Source organism: Narcine bancroftii, chromosome 1 (genome assembly GCF_036971445.1).
Source record: "Narcine bancroftii isolate sNarBan1 chromosome 1, sNarBan1.hap1, whole genome shotgun sequence".
In the NCBI taxonomy this organism is placed as follows: domain Eukaryota; kingdom Metazoa; phylum Chordata; class Chondrichthyes; order Torpediniformes; family Narcinidae; genus Narcine; species Narcine bancroftii.
In genome coordinates this window covers 492327275-492348988 of record NC_091469.1, presented here as the reverse complement: position 1 = coordinate 492348988, position 21714 = coordinate 492327275, and the positions used below count along the sequence as shown (strand labels likewise).

The 21714-nt window shown below is 46.4% G+C and overlaps 1 protein-coding gene across 1 annotated transcript in view; it reads right to left on the bottom strand.

Moving 5' to 3' along the window:
• Nucleotides 1–13776: 13776 nt before the first annotated feature.
• LOC138762135 (uncharacterized) overlaps nt 13777–21714 on the bottom strand; it is a 32625-nt gene continuing 24687 nt past the window's right edge. Inside the window, exons 4-6 of the mRNA XM_069935623.1 lie at nt 21085–21364; nt 15269–15442; nt 13777–13908 (exon numbers count right to left, since the gene is read on the bottom strand). Of these exons, the coding sequence (XP_069791724.1) occupies nt 15295–15442; nt 21085–21364 (428 nt within the window). The 3' untranslated portion in view covers nt 13777–13908; nt 15269–15294. The remainder of the gene's footprint in view (nt 13909–15268; nt 15443–21084; nt 21365–21714) is intronic.

Sequence of the window (21714 nt, the reverse complement as noted above, 5' to 3'; positions counted from 1 at the left end):
GGTTGTTTTTCCAGACTCTTTTGTGTAGTCTTCCAAAGGCGCTATTTGCCTTGGCGAGTCTGTTGTCTATCTCATTGTCGATCCTTGCATCTGATGAAATGGTGCAGCCGAGATAGGTAAACTGGTTGACCGTTTTGAGTTTTGTGTGCCCGATGGAGATGTGGGGGGGCTGGTAATCATGGTGGGGAGCTGGCTGATGGAGGACCTCAGTTTTCTTCAGGCTGACTTCCAGGCCAAACATTTTGGCAGTTTCCGCAAAGCAGGACGTCAAGCGCTGAAGAGCTGGCTCTGAATGGGCAACTAAAGCGGCATCGTCTGCAAAGAGTAGTTCACGGACAAGTTTCTCTTGTGTCTTGGTGTGAGCTTGCAGGCGCCTCAGATTGAAGACACTGCCATCTGTGCGGTACCGGATGTAAACAGCGTCTTCATTGTTGGGGTCTTTCATGGCTTGGTTCAGCATCATGCTGAAGAAGATTGAAAAGAGGGTTGGTGCCAGAACACAGCCTTGCTTCACGCCATTGTTAATGGAGAAGGGTTCAGAGAGCTCATTGCTGTATCTGACCCGACCTTGTTGGTTTTCGTGCAATATCTGAAAAAGAAATGACTATTGGGCAATTTAAATTTTTCCCTCAATTTTTTGAAAGACCCAGAACACAAAATAGCCAAGGAACACGGCAACCGCATAGACCCCAGCGGGGGCCAATGACCTTCGTACCCAGGTGATCTCCTGCATGGCAAGAAATGACGAGCAATGGCGGGAATGCTGCCCAATCGGAGATCGGCGCTGCCGTGACATCACTCCTGATGTCAGCAGCGGGAGGAAACATAAGCAGAGCTGCCAATGTGTGTGTGTAGGTGTGTGTGTGTGTGGGGGTATGTGTGAGGTGTGTGTGTAGGGGTGTGTGTGTGTGGGTGTGTGTGTGTGTGTGTGTGTGTGTGGGTATGTGTGAGGTGTGTGTGTAGGGGTGTGTGTGTGTGGGTGTGTGTGTGTGTGTGTGTGTGTGTGTGGGTATGTGTGAGGTGTGTGTGTAGGGGTGTGTGTGTGGGTGTGAGTGTGTGTGTGTGTGGGTGTGTGTGGGTGTGTGTGTGTGGGTATGTGTGTGGGGGTGTGTGTGTGTGGGTGTGTGTGTGTGTGTGTGTGTGTGTGTGTGTGTGTGTGTGTGTCTTCTCACACTTCATAGTAGCACACATGTTATAGAAACAAAATTACCTTGAATAAAAAGATTTTTCAAATGTTTGACCCCCAGTCTACACCACTCCCTAAATACTGCCTTGGTTAAAAAAAAAGATGATTAGCTATAATAGGATTGGCCAGAGAAAAACTATTGATACCAAAAAAATTCTCGATTGTACTGATATTCTCAATATCAGGGGACTCAATATCGGGTACAGGAGCAGAGAGGTTCGACTGCAGCCGTCGTGGGCCTTGGTGAGACCACACGTGGAATATTGTGTACAATTTTGGGCCCTTATCTGAGGAAAGTCATCCTGGCCATAGAAGGAGAGCAAAGAAGGTTCACTAGATTGATACCAGGGATGGCAGGACTTACATATGAAGAAAAGCTGGATCGACTACGCTTAAACTCGCTGGAATTTAGAAGATTGAGTGGGGATCTTATAGAAATGTATAAAATTTTTAAGGGATTGGACAGGCTAGATTGTTCCTGATGTTGGGGTCACAGTTTAATGATAAGGGGGAAGTCTTTTAGGACTGAGATGAGATTTTTTTTTCTCTCAGAGAGGGATGAATCTCTGGAATTCTTTGCCACAGGAAGTAGTTGAAGCCAGTTCCTTAACTATATTTAAGAGGGAATTATATTTGGCCCTTGTGGCAAAGTGGATCGGGGGTATGGGGAGAAGGCAGGTTCTGGATACAGAGTAGATGAAGAGCCATGATTGAAATGAATGGCAGTATAGGCTTGAAGGGCCAAATGGCCTACTCCTACACCTAGTTTCTGTTTCTATGCTTGCTAAAAAGATACAAAGGCCCCTAGGACTGCCAACATAGATGTTTTATTTTAGAAAAATCCAATTCAATTTCCCCCCAAGAAGGGTGGTTAAAGAAATCATCAAATTTTAACAAAAGAAGCAAATGACGTACATTGACGGCCCAGTCGTAGGATCTGAAATTCAGAAATGACAGTTCTTTGCTCCTTTTAGTTTTTTTGAGGATTCACTTAATTTAAACAAGGTTGTTCTCTTTGCCATATATATAAAGAGATAAACAAATCCAGTGAATTATAAAAAAGGGATAAAAAGTATTATAGATTGGAAAAGATAAAATAATTTGGTAATATATTCATTCTAATTGAGTTATTTTGTCCAATCAATAGTGATAGACAAGGTTGACCATCCTGGTAAAAATACTTTAATCTGATTGAATGTTGCATAAAATATTTCCTTCAATAAATTCTTATAACTCTTCGTAATTCACTCAGACATTGAGGTCGGGTTGGGTGGAAAGTGCAGGGGCTCTGACAGAAATATTTTAAATGTCCTTATCCACAGGTGAGGTGCCGGAAAATTGGAGGGGATCTCATGTTGTTCTGTTGTTTAAAAAAGGCTCTAAAAGTAAACCAGGTAATTACTGCCAGTGAGCCTGATGTCAGTAGTAGGTAAATTATTGGAGGGTGTTCTATGAGATTGGATATACAATTATTTGGATAGTCAGGGACAGGTTAGGGATAATTAAAAATGGCTTTGTGCGTGGTAGGTCGTGATTACTGAGTTTTTCGAGGAAGTTTCCAGGAAAGGTAGATGAAGGAAAGGCTATGAATGTTGTCTACATGGACTTCAGTAAGGCCTTTGACAAGGTCCCACATGGGAGGGGTTCAGACATTAGGTATCCATAGAGAAGATGCAAATGGATTCAAAATTGGCTGAATGGGAGAGGACAGAGTAGTGGTGGATGATTGCTTCTCAGACTGGAGACCTGTGACTAGAGATGTGCCTCATGGATCGATGCTGGGACCATTTGTTGTTTGTTGTCTATATCAATGATCTGGATGATAATGTGGTCAATTGGATCAGCAAATTGGGAGATGACACTAAGATTGGAGACGTTGTGGACAGTGAAGAAGGTTTTCAAAGCTGGCAGAGGGATCTGGACCAGCTGGAAACATGGGCAGAAAAATGGCCGATGGAATTTAATGCAGACATGTGTGAGGATTTGCATTTTGGAAGGACAAATGAAGAAAGGACGTACACGGTAAATGGTTGGGCACTGAGGAGTGGGGTAGAACAGAGGGATCTGGGAATATAGATAGATAATTCCTTGAAAGTGGAGTCACAGGTAGACAGGGTTGTAAAGAGAGCTTTTGGCACCTTGGCCTTCATAAATCAAAGTATTGAGTACAGGAGTTGGGATGTTATGTTGAAGTTGTTTAAGACATTGGTGAGGACAAATTTGGAGAATTATGTGCAGTTCTGGCCGTCTAGCTACAAGAAGGATATCAATAAGTTTGAAAGAGTGCAGAGAAGATTTACTAGGACGTTGCTGGGTCTTCAGGAATTGAGTTACAGGGAAAGATTACACAGGTTAGGACTTTATTCCTTGGAATGCAGAAGAATGAGGGAGGATTGATGGAGGTTTGTAGAATGATGAGAGGCGTAGACAGAGTCAATGTGATTATGCTCTTTCTACTTAGATTATGAGAGATAAATGGGAGAGGACATGGCCTTTGGGTGAAAGGGGAAAGGTTTAGGGGGAACTTTGTCATTCAGAGAGTGGTGGGAGTGTGGAGGCACCATCTGATGTGGTAAATATGGGCTCAATCTTAAGTTTTAAGAATAAATTTGACTGATATATAGATGGGAGAGATCTGGAGGATTATGGACTGGGGGCAGGTCAATGGAACTGGCTGAATAATAGACTAGAAGGACTGAATGGCCTTTTTTCTATACTGTAGTGCTCTATGGTTATCTATAGGAGAGGATTAGAGGAGCACATGGCCTCATGTGGGCAAGTGGAATTATAGCAGGAGACCACTTTGAGCAGTACTGATGAGTTGGGCCTTTCTGTTTGCCCTGTGCTTTGCCACTGAATAGCTTGCTGACTCCATGACTTGATGAATGAAATAGCTTGTCAGTAGGAAGAGGACACCAAATTTGATGGCATGGTGCAGAGTGAAACATTTTATTTATTGTTATAGTAGGAAAAGCATGAACTGGGAGACCTTGAACTGGGAAACTTGTACCTCTCACTTTGTTCGTTTTAGATTGGTCACAGTGTTCGAGCTACCGAAAGAAAACAGACTCACACACCGAGAGGAGTTCAGTTTATACAAATGTTTATTACAAATTCTAAAGCTGATATCAAACTACAATATGCAAGCCCTTCCCAATTATACTTATCAACGCCTGGACTGGTCCCAACTGCCGAAGCGAGGCAGTTGTAGTAGGTTGTCAGGGCGCCGGTAGAAGCTTCTCCACCTCCCCCGACCGGGACGTTGGCTGGACTCCAGAAGTTCTTCTTCTTGCTGAGAGAGATGTTGCCACCTCTCGGAGAGTCTCAAACTTCAGCAGCGGGATCATGGCTTACATTACCCAAAAACTGCTATTCCCAGCGCAGCAAGAAAGATAAGCGAGCAAGCTAGCATGCTAGGCTTCAATCGAATAACATAATTTTCAGCTTATCACTTTGAATACAATGGTTTATTTTGCATCAAGGTTAGGTCTCTGCCTGAAAGACTGTGACCAAAACAAGCAGGAAGATTAAATGTTCTTGGTACACAGATGTCTTCTTGTCAGATAACTGCGTCTCTGCGCTCCATGGTGGAATTTAGCTTATGTTTGCTGAGACTCAAGCAGGTTACAGATTCTCAGCCTTGCAGAAGCAAAAAACATGGTTTAAAGCTGAAGCAAAAAGTATGGTTTAAATCCTCCGGTACACCAGGCCAAGGAATAACCTGTGGAATTTAAACGGACAAGTATGAGGTGTTAAACTTTGGTGGGCTAAATAAGGGAAGTACTTACATGGTGACTAGTAGTGCCCTGGAGAATTGTGGGAAATGGGTGACATCTATGAAAATAGCTACACAGGATGATAGCGTAGTGATGAAGTTGTCGGGTATTCATGAATTCATCACTCAGGGCATTGAATGCAGTCCCAAAAACATTGTGGTAAGATGATGGTGAGACTGCACTTAAATTAATAGGAGTAGGTTTGGGCTCCCAGCTGGATGAAGGATGCAATGAACTTCAATGGGTGCAGAGCAGAGTCTCCAATATATCGCTTCACATTTAGACTTCATTGATAAAGAGACGCTGGGTAGGAATACTCCATGTGTGGAAGAGGATAACCATTTAGAGCTGTATTAATTCATGATTTTTTTTTTTTTTTTTTTTTTGTACATTGTACAAGGGGGAGACGGCGGCCCCAGTCCGGGCACAGGGAGAGCAGCAGCGGCCCCGGCCCCGGTCCGGGCGAAGGGTAGACGGCGGCGGCCCCGATACGGGCAGGAGCAAGGGGGAGACGGCGGCCCCAGTCCGGGCACAGGGAGAGCAGCAGCGGCCCCGGCCCCGGTCCGGGCGAAGGGTAGACGGCGGCGGCCCCGATCCGGGCAGGAGCAAGGGGGAGACGGCGGCCCCAGTCCGGGCACAGGGAGAGCAGCAGCGGCCCCGGCCCCGGTCCGGGCGAAGGGTAGACGGAGGCGGCCACGATACGGGCAGGAGCAAGGGGGAGACGGCGGCCCCGGCCTCGGTCGAGTGAGGCAGGCGGAGGCCCCGGTCCGGACAGGGAGTGGGAGGCGGCGGCCCCAGTCCAGGCACAGGGAGAGCAGCAGCGGCCCCGGCCCCGGTCCGGGCGAAGGGTAGACGGCGGCGGCCCCGATCCGGGCAGGAGCAAGGGGGAGACGGCGGCCCCAGTCCGGGCACAGGGAGAGCAGCAGCGGGCCCGGTCCGGGCGAAGGGTAGACGGCGGCGGCCCCAATACGGGCAGAAGCAAGGGGGAGACGGCGGCCCCGGCCTCGGTCGAGTGAGGCAGACGGAGGCCCCGGTCCGGGCAGGGAGTGGGAGGCGGTGGCCCCAGTCCAGGCACAGGGTGAACTGCGGCGGCCTCGGCCCCGGTCCGGGCAGTATGGACCGACCTAGGAGGGGAGGCAGACCCCTCCAGCCCGGGTAAGAAACCTGCATAGGAGAAGGCCACTCCGATATAAAACCTACGACCCAAGGACCTCGCTGCCACGTCCCAGCTTGCTTGGCCACGGCACACGAACCATGGGTGTAAAGGGTGGGGCCAGTACTGCGCGCACTGCACTCCACCTAAAGGCTCCTTTGCGCAGGCCCGAGGACAGGTCCACGTCCTCCCCCTCAACGTCCTCCCCCTCCATGTCCTCCCCCTCCACATCCTCCCCCTCCACGTCCTCCCCCTCCACGTCCTCCCCCTCAAAAGATGCTCACAAACTCAAGCTAGCATGCTGGAACATCAGAACCATGCTAGACAAGACTGACAGCCATCGACCTGAATGTCGGTCTGCCCTCATTGCACATGAACTCCTCAGACTTGACATCGACATAGCCGCTCTCAGTGAAGTCCGCCTGGCAGATGTAGGCAGCCTCCAAGAACGCGGCGCGGGCTACACACTCTACTGGTCTGGCAAGCCTTCGGATGAACGACGCCTATCTGGTGTAGGCTTCATGGTCAAGAGCTTCATTGCCTCCAAACTCGAAAACCTTCCGACAGGCCTCTCGGACCGAATCATGTCCATGCGACTCCCACTTCAAAACAAGCGTCACATCACCCTCATCAGTGTCTATGCTCCAACCCTCCAGGCGGAACCAGCAGAAAAGAACAAGTTCTACACCGACCTGCGCAACCTCATCCAACGTACCCCTACAGCCGACAAGGTTGTCATCCTGGGCGACTTCAACGCTCGTGTCGGCAAAGACTCAGAAACCTGGCCAGGAATCCTGGGCAAGCATGGCGTCGGCAAGTGCAACGACAATGGGCGCCTCCTGTTGGAGCTCTGCGCAGAACAGCGGCTTGTCATTACAAACACCCTTTTTCAGCAGAGGGACAGCCTGAAGACCACCTGGATGCATCCCCGATCCAAACACTGGCACCTCCTGGACTACATCCTGGTGCGAGAAAGTGACAAACAAGATGTGCTCCACACCAGGGTCATGCCTAGCGCGGAATGCCACACTGACCACCGGCTGGTTCGCTGCAAGCTCAACCTTCACTTCAAACCAAAGCCCAGGAACAATAAAGCCCCCAGAAAGAGGTTCAATGTTGGAAACCTGCAGTCAGACGAAGCGAGAGGAAACTTCCAGGCAAACCTCAAAGCAAAGCTCGACGATGCAATCCGCCTCACGGAACCGTCCCCTGAAACCCTCTGGGATCAGTTGAAGACTACCATACTGCAATCCACTGAAGAGGTACTGGGCTTCTCCTCCAGGAAAAACAAGGACTGGTTTGACGAAAACAGCCAGGAAATCCAGGAGCTGCTGGCAAAGAAGCGAGCTGCCCACCAGGCTCACCTTACAAAGCCGTCCTGTCCAGAGAAGAAACAAGCCTTCCGTCGCGCATGCAGCCATCTTCAGCGCAAACTCCGGGAGATCCAAAATGAGTGGTGGACTAGCCTCGCCAAACGAACACAGATCAGCGCGGACATTGGCGACTTCAGGGGTTTCTACGAGGCTCTAAAGGCTGTGTACGGCCCCTCACCCCAAGTCCAAAGCCCGCTGCGCAGCTCAGACGGCAAAGTCCTCCTCAGCGACAAGATCTCCATCCTCAACCGATGGTCAGAACACTTCCAATCTCTTTTCAGTACCAACCGCTCAGTCCAAGATTCCGCCCTGCTCCAGCTCCCTCAACAGCCCCTAAGGCTAGAGCTGGATGAGGTTCCCACCCTGGATGAGACATATAAGGCAATCGAACAACTGAAAAGTGGCAAAGCAGCAGGTATGGATGGAATCCCCCCAGAAGTCTGGAATGCCAAACTGCATGAGTTTTTCAAGCTTTGTTGGGACCAAGGTAAACTGCCTCAGGATCTTCGTGATGCCACCATCATCACCCTGTACAAAAACAAAGGCGAGAAATCAGACTGCTCAAACTACAGGGGAATCACGTTGCTCTCCATTGCAGGCAAAATCTTCACTAGGATTCTCCTTAATAGACTAATACCTAGTGTCGCCGAAAATGTTCTCCCAGAATCACAGTGCGGCTTTCGCGCAAACAGAGGAACTACTGACATGGTCTTTGCCCTCAGACAGCTCCAAGAAAAGTGCAGAGAACAAAACAAAGGACTCTACATCACCTTTGTTGACCTCACCAAAGCCTTCGACACCGTGAGCAGGAAAGGGCTTTGGCAAATACTAGAGCGCATCGGATGTCCCCCAAAGTTCCTCAACATGATTATCCAACTGCACGAAAACCAACAAGGTCGGGTCAGATACAGCAATGAGCTCTCTGAACCCTTCTCCATTAACAATGGCGTGAAGCAAGGCTGTGTTCTCGCACCAACCCTCTTTTCAATCTTCTTCAGCATGATGCTGAACCAAGCCATGAAAGACCCCAACAATGAAGACGCTGTTTACATCCGGTACCGCACGGATGGCAGTCTCTTCAATCTGAGGCGCCTGCAAGCTCACACCAAGACACAAGAGAAACTTGTCCGTGAACTACTCTTTGCAGATGATGCCGCTTTAGTTGCCCATTCAGAGCCAGCTCTTCAGCGCTTGACGTCCTGCTTTGCGGAAACTGCCAAAATGTTTGGCCTGGAAGTCAGCCTGAAGAAAACTGAGGTCCTCCATCAGCCAGCTCCCCACCATGACTACCAGCCCCCCCACATCTCCATCGGGCACACAAAACTCAAAACGGTCAACCAGTTTACCTATCTCGGCTGCACCATTTCATCAGATGCAAGGATCGACAATGAGATAGACAACAGACTCGCCAAGGCAAATAGCGCCTTTGGAAGACTACACAAAAGAGTCTGGAAAAACAACCAACTGAAAAACCTCACAAAGATAAGCGTATACAGAGCCGTTGTCATACCCACACTCCTGTTCAGCTCCGAATCATGGGTCCTCTACTGGCACCACCTACGGCTCCTAGAACGCTTCCACCAGCGTTGTCTCCGCTCCATCCTCAACATCCATTGGAGCGCTCACACCCCTAACGTCGAGGTACTCGAGATGGCAGAGGTCGACAGCATCGAGTCCACGCTGCTGAAGATCCAGCTGCGTTGGATGGGTCACGTCTCCAGAATGGAGGACCATCGCCTTCCCAAGATCGTATTATATGGCGAGCTCTCCACTGGCCACCGTGACAGAGGTGCACCAAAGAAAAGGTACAAGGACTGCCTAAAGAAATCTCTTGGTGCCTGCCACATTGACCACTGCCAGTGGGCTGATAACGCCTCAAACCGTGCATCTTGGCGCCTCACAGTTTGGCGGGCAGCAACCTCCTTTGAAGAAGACCGCAGAGCCCACCTCACTGACAAAAGGCAAAGGAGGAAAAACCCAACACCCAACCCCAACCAACCAATTTTCCCTTGCAACCGCTGCAATCGTGTCTGCCTGTCCCGCATCGGACTGGTCAGCCACAAACGAGCCTGCAGCTGACGTGGACTTTTTACCCCCTCCATAAATCTTCGTCCGCGAAGCCAAGCCAAAGAATTCATGATTAATACATACCGTGTCTGCCTGTCCCGCATCGGACTGGTCAGCCACAAACGAGCCTGCAGCTGACGTGGACTTTTTACCCCCTCCATAAATCTTCGTCCGCGAAGCCAAGCCAAAGACAAGAATTCATGATAGACAGAGATAAGCTAATAGTAATATGTTTCCTCCCATTATCGGAGAATCTAAAATTAGAAAGCATAGATGAAAGGTGAGATGGAGAATATTTGAAAGGGATCTTGGGGCAGCTTCTTCACGCACAGGGTGATGCTTATGTGGACGAGCTCCCAGACTAAGTAGTGCCAGCGGATCTAGTTTTAATCTTTATCAGGCATGGAGGGGAGCACGTGGGTCGTGAAGGTTTGGAGGAAGATGGGTCGAATGAGGGCAAATGGGATACGCTCAGGTGGGCCATTTGTTCCGCGGAGATAAGACGGGCTGAAGGGCCTGTTTCAGTGTGACGGAACTCGTGACTCCATTCGATATCTGTTACATCTCTTCATTTGGGTATCTCGTACCCAATTTTAAAGTGCATTTATTTCCCCTTTTTAAGAACTTCATTTGATACCCAGGATTCCTCTAATTTCTATGTCATCTGTCAATTTAATGATCACCCCACTTACAATCAGTATTGTTAGAACAAGCCGTGAGACTCATTACAGCAGCCTCGGTTTTCCCAAGCCTTTTATTTCCTTTCCTTCATTATAATCTGCCTCGGACTCACCACCGTAACCCACCATCCAGATGTCAAGTATTTTTTGCCATTACATCTAAAATGCTTGAAATTTAGACATTTTTGGAGTATTTCCAAAATCTAGGCAAAGCTCTTGCATTACTCTCCACGACACTGGAAAAGTGATAAGCGGGATCTTAACTTTGCATTTTTTAGACAGTGGATCTGAGCGTTTGACCCTCCGTCAGTCCTTCATATTATCAGTATGCTGGTTCGTCAGTGCAGCGTCTCTGACAGTAATGTTCACCCCAATTCAAATTCTCCCTATTTGAGGTGGACCTTCAGCTTCATTTCCATCGTGCTGTAGTGTCTGCAACGCCGCTTGCTCAGTACAGCAACCACCATAGTGCGGAATTTCCTCAGCACCAACTATCTCGCAGTCTTGGGTGTAATCTGCATCGACACTCCGTCAATACATTCCATAGAACTCTAGAACACTACAGTGCAGTAAACAAGCCATTTGTCCCTTCTGGTCTCTGCCAACCATTATTTCACTAGGCCCATTGGCCTGATCCCAGAACATAACCCTACAGACCTCTCCCATGCATGTCTCTATCCAATCTATTCTTAAAACTTTTAAGATCGAGTCACCACATCAGATGACAGCACGTTTCACGTTCCCACCACTCTCTGACTGAAGAACTTTCCCCTAATGTTCCCCCTTAACATTTCACATTTTATCTCATCACTATGACCCTTTAATCTCCTTCCAATCTAAACGGAAAAAGCCCACTCGCGTCCACTCTGTCTATACCTCTCATAATCTTGAAATCCTCAATCAAATTTCCCATAATTCTTCTTCGTTCCAAGGAATAAAGTCCTAACCTGTTTAATCTTTCCCTGTAACTCAACTCCTGAAGACCCAACAACATCCTAGTAAATCTTCTCTGCACTCTTTCAATCTTACTGATATCCTTCCTGTAATTAGGCAACCATACTGCAGACAATATTCCAAATTTGGCCTCACCAATGTCTTATACAACTTCAACATAATATTCCAACTTCTATACTCAATACTCTGATTTATAAAGGCCAAGATGCCAAAAGCTTTCTTTACAACCCTGTCCACCTGCAACACCACCTTCGGGGGGTGGGGGGGAACAAAGTACCTGTATCCCCAGGTATCTCTGCTCCTCCGCACTCCTCAGTGCCTGACCATTTACCGTGTACATCGTTCCTTGATATGCTCTTCCAAAATGCAACACCTCACACTTGCCTGCATTAAACTCCATCATCCATTTACTAGCCGAATCTCCCAGTTAGTCCAGATCCCTCTGCAAACGTCAAAAATCTTCCTCGCTGTCCACAACTCCTCCAATCTTAGTGCTATCAGCAAATCAGCTGATCCAATTTACCACATAATCATCCAGGTCATTGATATAGACAACAAACAACAATGGACCCAACACAGATCCCTGAGGCACAACATTGATCACAGGCCTCCAGTCTGAGAATCAGGCCATCCACTACCACTCTCTGTTTTCTACCAGTTTACAATCCCTTCATGGATACCTTGTGTCTGAACCTTCTGAACTAACCTCCCATGTGGGAACTTGTCAAAGACCTTACTAAAGTCCATGTAGACAACATACAAAGCCTTTTCCTTCATCTATTGTCTTGGTAACCTCCTCAAAAATCTCTACAAAATTTGTTAAAATGACCTACCAGGCACAAAGCCATGCTGACTGTCCTTAATCAGCCCATGACTGTCCAAATACCTATATATCCCATCTGTCAGAACTCCAATAATTTATCTCCCAATGACATCAGGCCCACCGGCCTATAATTACCTCGTTTATTTTTGGACCTTTTTTTAAGCAACGGGAAAACATGAGCTCCCCTTCAATCCTCTGGTATCTAACCCGTGGCTCAGGACATTTTGAATATATCTGTCAGGGACCCTACAATTTCTACACTTGTCTCCCTCAAGGTCTGAGGGAATATCATATCCAGCCAGGGGATTTACCTCCCTTTATTCACTGTAAGACAGCAATCACCTACTCCTCCTTAATCTCCATCTGTTCCATGTCATTTGTGTCTGTTTCCATTCCTTATACACTAGGCCAGTTTCCAGAGTAAATACTGATGTAACCAAACGGTTTAAGATCTCCCCCACTATGTGAGGTTCACTCTGATCCTCTAGGGGACCAATTTTGTCCCTTATTATCCTTTGACTCTTGATATACCTGAAGAAACCCTTTGGATTTACCTTCACATTATCTGCCAAAGCGACCTCATGTCTTCTTTTCGCCTTCCTGATTTCCTTATTGAGTATTTTCTTAGATTTTCTGTTCTCTTCAAGTATCTCATTTGCTCCTTGATGCCTATACCTACTGTACACCTCCATAACCAGATCTCCAATATCCCTTGAAAGCCTGTTAACTTTGCCTTTAGTCCTTACAGGAACATGCAAACTCTGCTCTCTCAAAACTTCACCTTTGAAGGGCTCCCTCAGTGAACATGTTCTTGCCAGAAAACAACATATCCCAATCCACTCTTCCTAGATCCTTTCTCATTTACACAAAATTTGCCTTGCCTTCCTCCAATTCAGAATCCCAACACGAGGACCAGACTTATCCTTTTCCATAATTAACTTGAAGCTAATGACATTATGGTCACTGAACCCAAAATATTTGCCTACACATACATCTGTTACCTGACCTGACCTGCCTTGTTCCCTACCAGGAGATCAAGTACTGCATCCTCTCTCGTGGGTACCCCTACATAGTGATTTAGAAAATTTTCCTTAACACATTTGACAAACTCCAAGCTGTTCAGCCCTTTTACAATGTGAGAGACCCAGTCAATATGTGGAAAGTTAAAATCTCCTCCTATCACAACGTTTTCTGCTTCTTACATTGGTCCGCTATCTCTCTACAGATTTGCTCCTCCAATTCTCTCTGACTATTGGGCGATCAGTGTGGTAACACCTTTCCCGTTCCTCTACTCCACCCATGTCGACAAGTCCCCTGAGCTGTCCTGACTTTGCACAGCCGAAGTATTTTCCCTGACGAGCAATGCCACTCCTCCCCCTTTCATCCCTCCCCCTCTATCACGTCTGAAGCAACAGAACCCCAGAACATTAAGATGTCTGTAACCAAGTCTCACTAATAACAATAACGTTGTAATCCCACGTGTCAATCCATACCCTAAGCTCGTCAGCCTTTCTAACAACACTCCTTGCACAAATAAATACAGTTGAGAAAGTTTTGTCAATGGTTCTTCTACAGTGCGAACTACATTGGCGCCACAATGTTTTTCTGGTCCCACCCCCTGAACACAGAATCTCATGACTCCTGGGCTCACGTTGTGCAGCAGGCCGATAGCAGGGTAGCCGACTGAAAAATGCACGATGTCGTTCTCATTTTTTTGTGACAATAAATGAAACCACTGGGACACATTCTTGATTATACCAGCATTGTTTTATTTTTGGAATGGAGCTGGGGTAAATGCCCCGGGCGAGTCACTCCAACTGACAAAGAAGTGAATCTGCAGGCTATGAAGTTTACAACTTGCCCATACCTCTCTGTCGGGAATTCTTCCCTGGACATCTGTAAAAATCAAACAACGAAGGGCAATAGGTTATAAACATACCTGAAACATCATACTGACAAGGGTTCTGAGCAACGTCTGCTCCACTTCCTGGACTTTGCTACGTTTAGTCGGAGTATTAGAGGATTGTGATCAGTAATCCAAATCATTTATATACAATGTCTGTACCTTTTCGGATGATATAAAGGTTGGAGCTGTTTTAGACAGGGAATATATCTGTCATAGGATGGAGACTTGGATGAAAAGAGGCAGATGAAGTCCAGATACATGTAAAGTTAGGTATTTTGAAAGCTCTATCATGAAGATAGAGTTAATAGGATTCTAAATAGTTTAGAGGCACATTGGGTCAAATTCCAGAGTTCTCTCAAAGTTGCAGCACAGGCTGACGACGTAGTTAAGAAACCTTCTGGTGTGCTCGCCTTCATTATTTGGGATTGATTTCAACTGTCGTGAGGTCATGACACAGCTCTATAAAACTATAGCAGGACACACTTGGAAGATTGCATTCAATTCTGGTCACATCATGACAGAAAGGAAGTGGAAGCTATGAAGAGAGTGCAGAGGAGATATCGAGGAAGATGCCTAGATTGGAGGAAGTGGATTATAAGGCCTAGGGATTTTCTGTTATTAGCGAAGAGGGATGAGAGGTTACTTAAGATTATTGAGGCATAGATCAGGTGGACAGCAAGCACCTTTATTCCCAGGGCGTGAGTATCAAACCCCAGAGAACATCTGTACTATGTAAGGGGAGGAATGTTTAGGGGAGTCGACCGGGGTACTTTTCTTTTTACAGAGAATATAGTGGGTGTTTGGAATGAATTGCCAGGAGATGTTGTGGAGTCTGGTGCAATACAGACATTTAAAAGACTCTTAGACAAGCATATGCATACAAGAAAATATAGAGGGTCATGGGTGTAAGGTGGGGAAGATTTAGTTTCTTGAATAGCTTTCTATTGGTTGGAAGAACTTCATGGGCCCAAAGGCTGTCCTCTGCTCTACTGTTTTATGTTCTGTGCTCCTGGTCACTGCATTTCCCTTCACCCGTGGATTCAACCTTTCCCTTTGTGCCATTTGTATTTCCCTTTGCCTACTCTGATAAGCCACACCTCATGGGCCTCTGGATTACTCCCACCCCTCTTCTTGCAGAAGCTATTGCCAGTTTCTACCGAAACCAATTCCACCATCCAGTGTCAAAATCATTATTCCCTACAAACATGAAACATCGAGCGTGAGTGTGAAGCGTAAATTCGCCTTTTGCTTGTTATGAAATCGAACTCCCAGCGCGCTCCGCAAACCCCCTTCTCCACCTTATGAGATTGACTTAGCCCATAAACCTTTGGGGAAAAAAAAGGAACGTACTTGTAGTTCATAATAGTCATCTTCTTTCAGTTTGACATTGAGCCATAAACCTCAATCTCGCACAATGTAAGGATTTTATGAGGTCCCGGGAGGTTGACATTCACGTATCGGCCTGCCAATCCTTGACAATTGAACTCCATTGTGTTTCCGGAAACTGATCGCACGGTTCCACAGCTGCAATAATTGGAAAAACACACATTGAGAAGTGAGTGCCTGAAATTCTGATATTGTCTGCAAACTGGCTCTAATTGGTTGGGGAACTGTGGTCTTTAATCACATTTGATGGTGAAATGCTCAATGGTGTTCCAGAAAATTGACAGATGATAATACCACTCCCCAAAATGTTTCTGGCTCTAGGAAAGATTTATGGACAGGAGAGGATCTGTAGCCAAATATAATGTATAATGGCTGGGCTTGGAAAGGTTCTGTTATTTCAGGGTTTTGTGATTAATTCCTGGAGGGAAAGTTCATTGTGAAGTATCAGGTGTATTTGTGTCATCAAGTTGCAGATGATACAACAGGTCATTGGCCTCAACAACATCAACGATGAGTTGCAATAGAAGAGATGGAAAACCTCGTGAAATGGTGAGAGAGTAAGTAATCAGTCACAATGTGGACAAGATGTAGGAGACAACTGTCAACTTCAGGAGGACCATGGAATGATCACATTTCACGACCCCATCAACACTGTAGTAAAGAGAATGGAGAACATCAAGAATTCATTTCACCATGGACATATCGTGGACACTCAACATCTCCTCCCTTGTCATGAAGGCGGAACAATAACTGCACTTCCTGAGAAGACTGAAGTGGGCAAGGCTACTGGCCACCATTATGTCAACCTTCTATATGAACTCTACGGAGAGTGTCCTGGCCGGCTGCATCACAATGTGGTATAGTTGCTGCAGAGAAATGGAACAGAGGTCAATGCACATGACCATAAGAGTGGGAGAGAGGATGATGGGAGTCTCCCTATCCCACATCCACATGATCTAGAGGATTGTTGTCTCAGTAGGTCACACAGAATCATTGAGAACACTTTCCATCCTGCACTCAGCATCACTCAGCTGCTCTCAAGGGGCATTCGGGAGATAGAGGGGGTGATAGACAGGAGATACAGGGACTCTATTACATCTAGGAGATAGGAGGAGGGTAGATGGGTGACAGACAGGGGAGGGAAAGGGAACAGACAGACAATGCAGGGCACATCTGTGGTCATTCCCCTCAGTAACAATTAAGCTATTTTGCACAGTTTGGGGGACAACCTACCAGGGACAAGTCACAGAGATCAGGTCTCTGGCACAGAGTCTGATCCTGTGGCTAAGAAGGGAAGGGAGGAGAAGAGGCGAGCTGCAGTGATAGGAATAAGTTTTGTGGAACAGATCGAGTATCCCGAATGGTATGTTGCCTTCCCAGTGCCAGGGTCTGAGATATCTCAGATCGAGTTCACGGCATTTCAGGAGGAAGGATGAGCTGCCAGATGTCATGGTCCATTGGGGCAAATGACATGGTAGATGGAGTGAGGACCTGCATGGGGGTTTCAAGGAGTTAGCAGTTGAAGGACAGGACCTCCAGGGTAGTGGTCTCAGTATTTCTACCCATGCCATGTGCTAATAAGGTTACAATGAAGAGGATAATGGAGGTTAATGTGGCTAAAGATATGGTTCAGGAGGGAGGGCTTCAGGTTTCTGGATCATTGGGCTCTCTTCCAGAGAAAGTGGGAGTGTACCAATGGGATGGTTTGCATTTAACTGGAGGGGATTAATATCCTTGGGGGAAGGTTTGTTAGTGTGCTGCTCTGTGGTGGGTGTTAAACTAGATTTGCAGGTGGATTGGAACCAGAATGCCAGAACAGATAGAGGAGTTGAGGAGGGAAGAGATGATTCTAATATTGCATGAACCATAAGATGTCAATGGGTAATATGTGGTGGAAATGTTCTCAGTTGCTTATATATCAAAGGAGGAGTATTGCAGGAAAGGCAGATTAGCTTATAGCGTGGATTGGCACATGGAACTATGACATTGTGTCCAGTAGTGCAAGTTGGGTGCAGTAGAGGCAACTGGCAGCTTAATGTCCCTTGCCACGGGAGAGGTGAAATAGGATTGGAGGGGATAGCTCATCTTGTCCCATTATTTAAAAAAGGCTCCAAAAGTAAACCAGGTAATTATAGGCTGGTGAGCCTGACATCAGTAGTAGGTAAATTATTTGAAGGAGTTCTGAGAGATCGGATATATAGGTATTTGGACAGTCATGGGCTGATTAAGGACCGTCCACATGGCTTTATGCGTGGTCAGTCATATTTAACAAATCTTGTAGAGTTTTTCGAGGATGTTACCAAGAAGACAGATGAAAGAAAGGCTGTGGATGTTACCTACATGAACTTTAGTAAAGCCTTTGACAAGGTCTCACATCGGAGGTTAGTTCAGAAGGTTAAGACACTAGGTATCCATAGAGAGGTTGCAAAATGGATTCAAAACTGGCTGTGTGGGAGAAATAGAGAGTGATAGCTTCTCAGACTGGAGGCCTGTGATGAGTGGTGCCTCAGGGATCGATGCTGGGACCATTGTTGTTTGTTGTCTATATCAATGATCTGGATGATAATGTGGTCAACTGGATCAGCAAGTTTGCAGATGATGCTAAGATTGGAGGTGTCGTGGACAGTGAAGAAGGTTTTCAAAACTTGCAGAGGGATCTGGACCAACTGATAGAATGGGCCAAAAATGGCCGATGGAATTTAATGCAGATAAATGTCAGGAGATGCATTTTGGAAGGACAAACCAAGGTAGATCATACACAGTAAGTGGTTGGGCACTGAGGAGTGTGGAGGAGCAAAGAGACCTGGGAATACCGATACATAATTCCCTGAAGATGGTGTCACAGGTGGACAGGGTTGTAAAGAAATCTTTTGGCATCTTGGCCTTCATAAATTGACGTATTAAGAATAAGAGTTTGGACGTTATGATGAAGTTATATAAGACATTGGTGAGGACAAATTTAGAGTATTATGTGCAGTTCTGGTTGCCAAACTACAGGAAGGATATCAATAAGATTGAAAGAGGGCAGAGAAGATTTACTAGGATGTTGCCGGGTCTTTGCGAACTGAGTTACAGGGAAAGATTAAACAGGTTAGGACTTTATTCCTTGGAGTGAAGAAGAATGAGGGGAGACTTGATAGAGGTTTACAAGATTATGAGAGTATATACACTTAGAGTGGTGGAGATAAATATGAGAGGACATAGTTTTAAGTTGAAAGGGAAAGGGTTAAGGGGAACATTAGGGGAAAATTCTTCACTCAGAAAGTGGTGGGGGTGTGGGACGAGCTGCCATCTGATGTGGTGAATATGGGTTTGATCTTGAGTTTTAAGAATAGATTGGATAGATACATGGATGGGAGATGTCGAGGATTATGGAGTGGGAACAGGTTTGTGGGACTAGCTGAATAGTGGTTGCCACAGACTAGAAGGGCTGAATGGAGGACCTTGAAAGGTGAAATTTTGATAGTGCAGAGTTTGTATGTTCTGTCAGAATTAAAGGAAATTTTATTGGACATGGGAAACCTTGGTTTTTGAGGAATAATGGGGATCTAGTTCGAAAAAAGAGGGAGGTGTAGGGCAGGTATATGTAACATGGAGCAAATGAGGTACTTGAGGAGAATAAAAATGCAAGAAAAACCTTAAGGAAGTAATCAGGAAGCTAAAAGACAGGAGGTTGTTCTTGGCAGATAGTGTGAAGGAAGATCCTGAAGAATTCTACAAGTATATTTAGAGTAAAAGGATAGCGAGGGGCAGAATTGGTGCCCTTGAAGGTCAGAGTGGTCGGCTTTCTAAGGAGCCAAAAGAGATGGAGGAGATCTTCAATTTATTTTCATCCACATTAATTCAGAGAGATGGGCACAGAGTCATGGGAAGTAAGGAAAACAAGCAGTGAGGTCATGGAACCCGTACAGATTAAAGAGGAGGAAGTTCTTGCTGTCTGAAAGCAAATAAGGGTGCATAAATCCCCAGGACCTGACAAGATATTCCCTCAGACTTTGAGGGAGGCGAGTGTAGAAATTTCAGGCAGTCTAGCACAAATATTTAAAATCTCCTTCGCCACAGGTGAGATGCCAAAGGATGGGATGTTAGTTCATGTTGTTCCTTTCTTCAAAGAAGCTCCTGGAAATTATAGGCTGGAGAGCCTGACGTCAGTACTAGGTAAATTATTGAAGGTGTTCCCAGAGATTGGATGTATAATTATTTGGATAGTCAGGGAGTGATTAGGTGTAAAAGCTTTTGGAAATTATAGGTGGGAGAGCTTGACATCAGTACTAAGTAAATTATTGAAAGTGTTCCCAGAGATTGGATGTACAATTATTTGGATAGTCAGGGAGTGATTAGGTGTAGTCAACATGGTTTTTTGGATGGTAGGTTGTGTTTAACCAATCTTAAAGAGGTTACCAGGAAAGGCTGCGAATATTGTCTATTTAGCTTTAGTAAGGACTTTGACAAGGTCCCACACAGAAGGTTAGTCAGGAAGGTTCATGGCAAAGAACTGGATTCGGCAAAGAACTGGATTCGACAATGGCTGGATGGGAGAAGCTAGAGAGTAGTGGTGGATGATGCTTCTCTGACTGGAGGCCTGTGGTGTGTCTCGGGGATCAGTGCTGGGACTGATAATGTGGTGAATTGGATCAGCAAGTTTGCAGGTTACACTAAGATTGGAGGCGTTGTGGACAGTGAGGAAGGTTTTCAAAGCTTGCAGAGGGATCTGGACCAGCTGGAAATGTTTCGTCGGGTGGTTCTTGTGCAATCAGATGAAATAAACTTGACTTAACATTAAAAAAAACAGAATGCTGGACAAACTTTGCTGGCCAAATGGTGCAACTTGTGTAGCAGAGATAAAGATATATAACCAACATTACGGGCTTGAGCCTGTCATCAATGTGTCAGGGTGGCAGATGTTATATTTTATACGTGGCATAAATTGACTATATTCTTGCCCTCACCACTGGATGCATGCCTGGACCAGAGATGTACTGCCCTGGTTTCCAGTGCAGCACCAGTTGAATACAGTAGCTGTCCCATGATAGGTTGCACATTAGCGCTTTATACACCAGGAACATTGTGCTATCAGAACATTTGGCCACAGATCACCCACATGCACAGCTTGAACAGAGCAGAGTAAAATCACAATTCTGGAGAAACCCAGCAGGTCCAACGGTGAACTTGTATAGCAAAGGTCAAGATACATGACCAACCTTTTGGGCTTGAGCCCTTCATCAAGGTATGCAAACAAGCCGGCAGGTGCGTGAACAAAATGGTGGGGGGAGGGGGAAGGGAGGGCCACTGTCCCGAAGGCAGAACATAATCTGTGGATGGGGTGGGGGGGGGAGGAGCCAGGCCCTCAGGCAGGAGGAGGAATCATGGCTCGGTGAATAGAGAAGGAATTGGGTGGAGAGCTGGAGGAAAGAAGTGAAAGGGAGGGAGAACAGGGAGTGGACCAGCAGAAACCAGAGAAGCTGATGTTAATGCTATCCTGTTAGAGAGTGTTCAGATAGAAAATCCAGTGTTGCTCCTCCAGTTCATGACAGGATAGTTCCTGAGGCCATGGACGACGTGTGAGCTTGGGAGTGGGCGCAGAATTGGAACAGTTGGCCATTTGGAGGTCTCTGTCACTGATACAGACAGAGCAAAGTGCTCAGCAAAGTGATCTCCCAGTCTGCTCCGCGTCTCTCCGATGCAGAGAAGGACAAGCATGGGAGTGGGAAGTGAGAGCCCGGAGATCCTCTCACGCCTCGCCCCTGGAAAAGGGGCAGCATTTGCCGCTGAATACTTACAGTCTGTTGGAATTCCCATTGTTCTCCGGTGAGTTCCCGATATGGATCTCAGCTCCAAGCAGACGTTCCGAGCAACAATCTTTTCTATTGGTGATTTTTACTGTTGACACAATGTAGGTTCCCTTTAGATCAAGTCTCCACCAAGGGTCTTTACTACTTTTGGTGTGCGTGCAGGAACCATTAATCCAATTATTATTTGTGTTGCCGTCAATGGCCCGTCTTGCACTTGCTCCGCGAAAAGTGCTGGATTGAGTGGCCATTCCCTCCAGTGCGATGTTTACTGTTGAATTGGAATATTCGATGTTTTAAGTTGCAGTTCAAACCAGAGAAGTGTGCAATGAAGCAAGGTGGGAGGTCTGACATAAAGGCGGAGTACATGGTTAAATACAACATTTGTTTTCCATTGTGGATGAGCAGAGAGATATTGGGATCCAGGCCCATGAAACACTTAAGATTATCCCGTGAGGTGCTAAGGACTGCGTCTGGTGCATTGGCCTTCATTAGCTGGGGAATTAAATTCAAGTGCCACAAGGTGATATTGCACCTCTATAAAACCCTGGTTAGACCACACTTGGCTTCAGAGAGGGTGCAGGGAATATTTACCAGGATATTGCCTGCTTTGGGTGACTT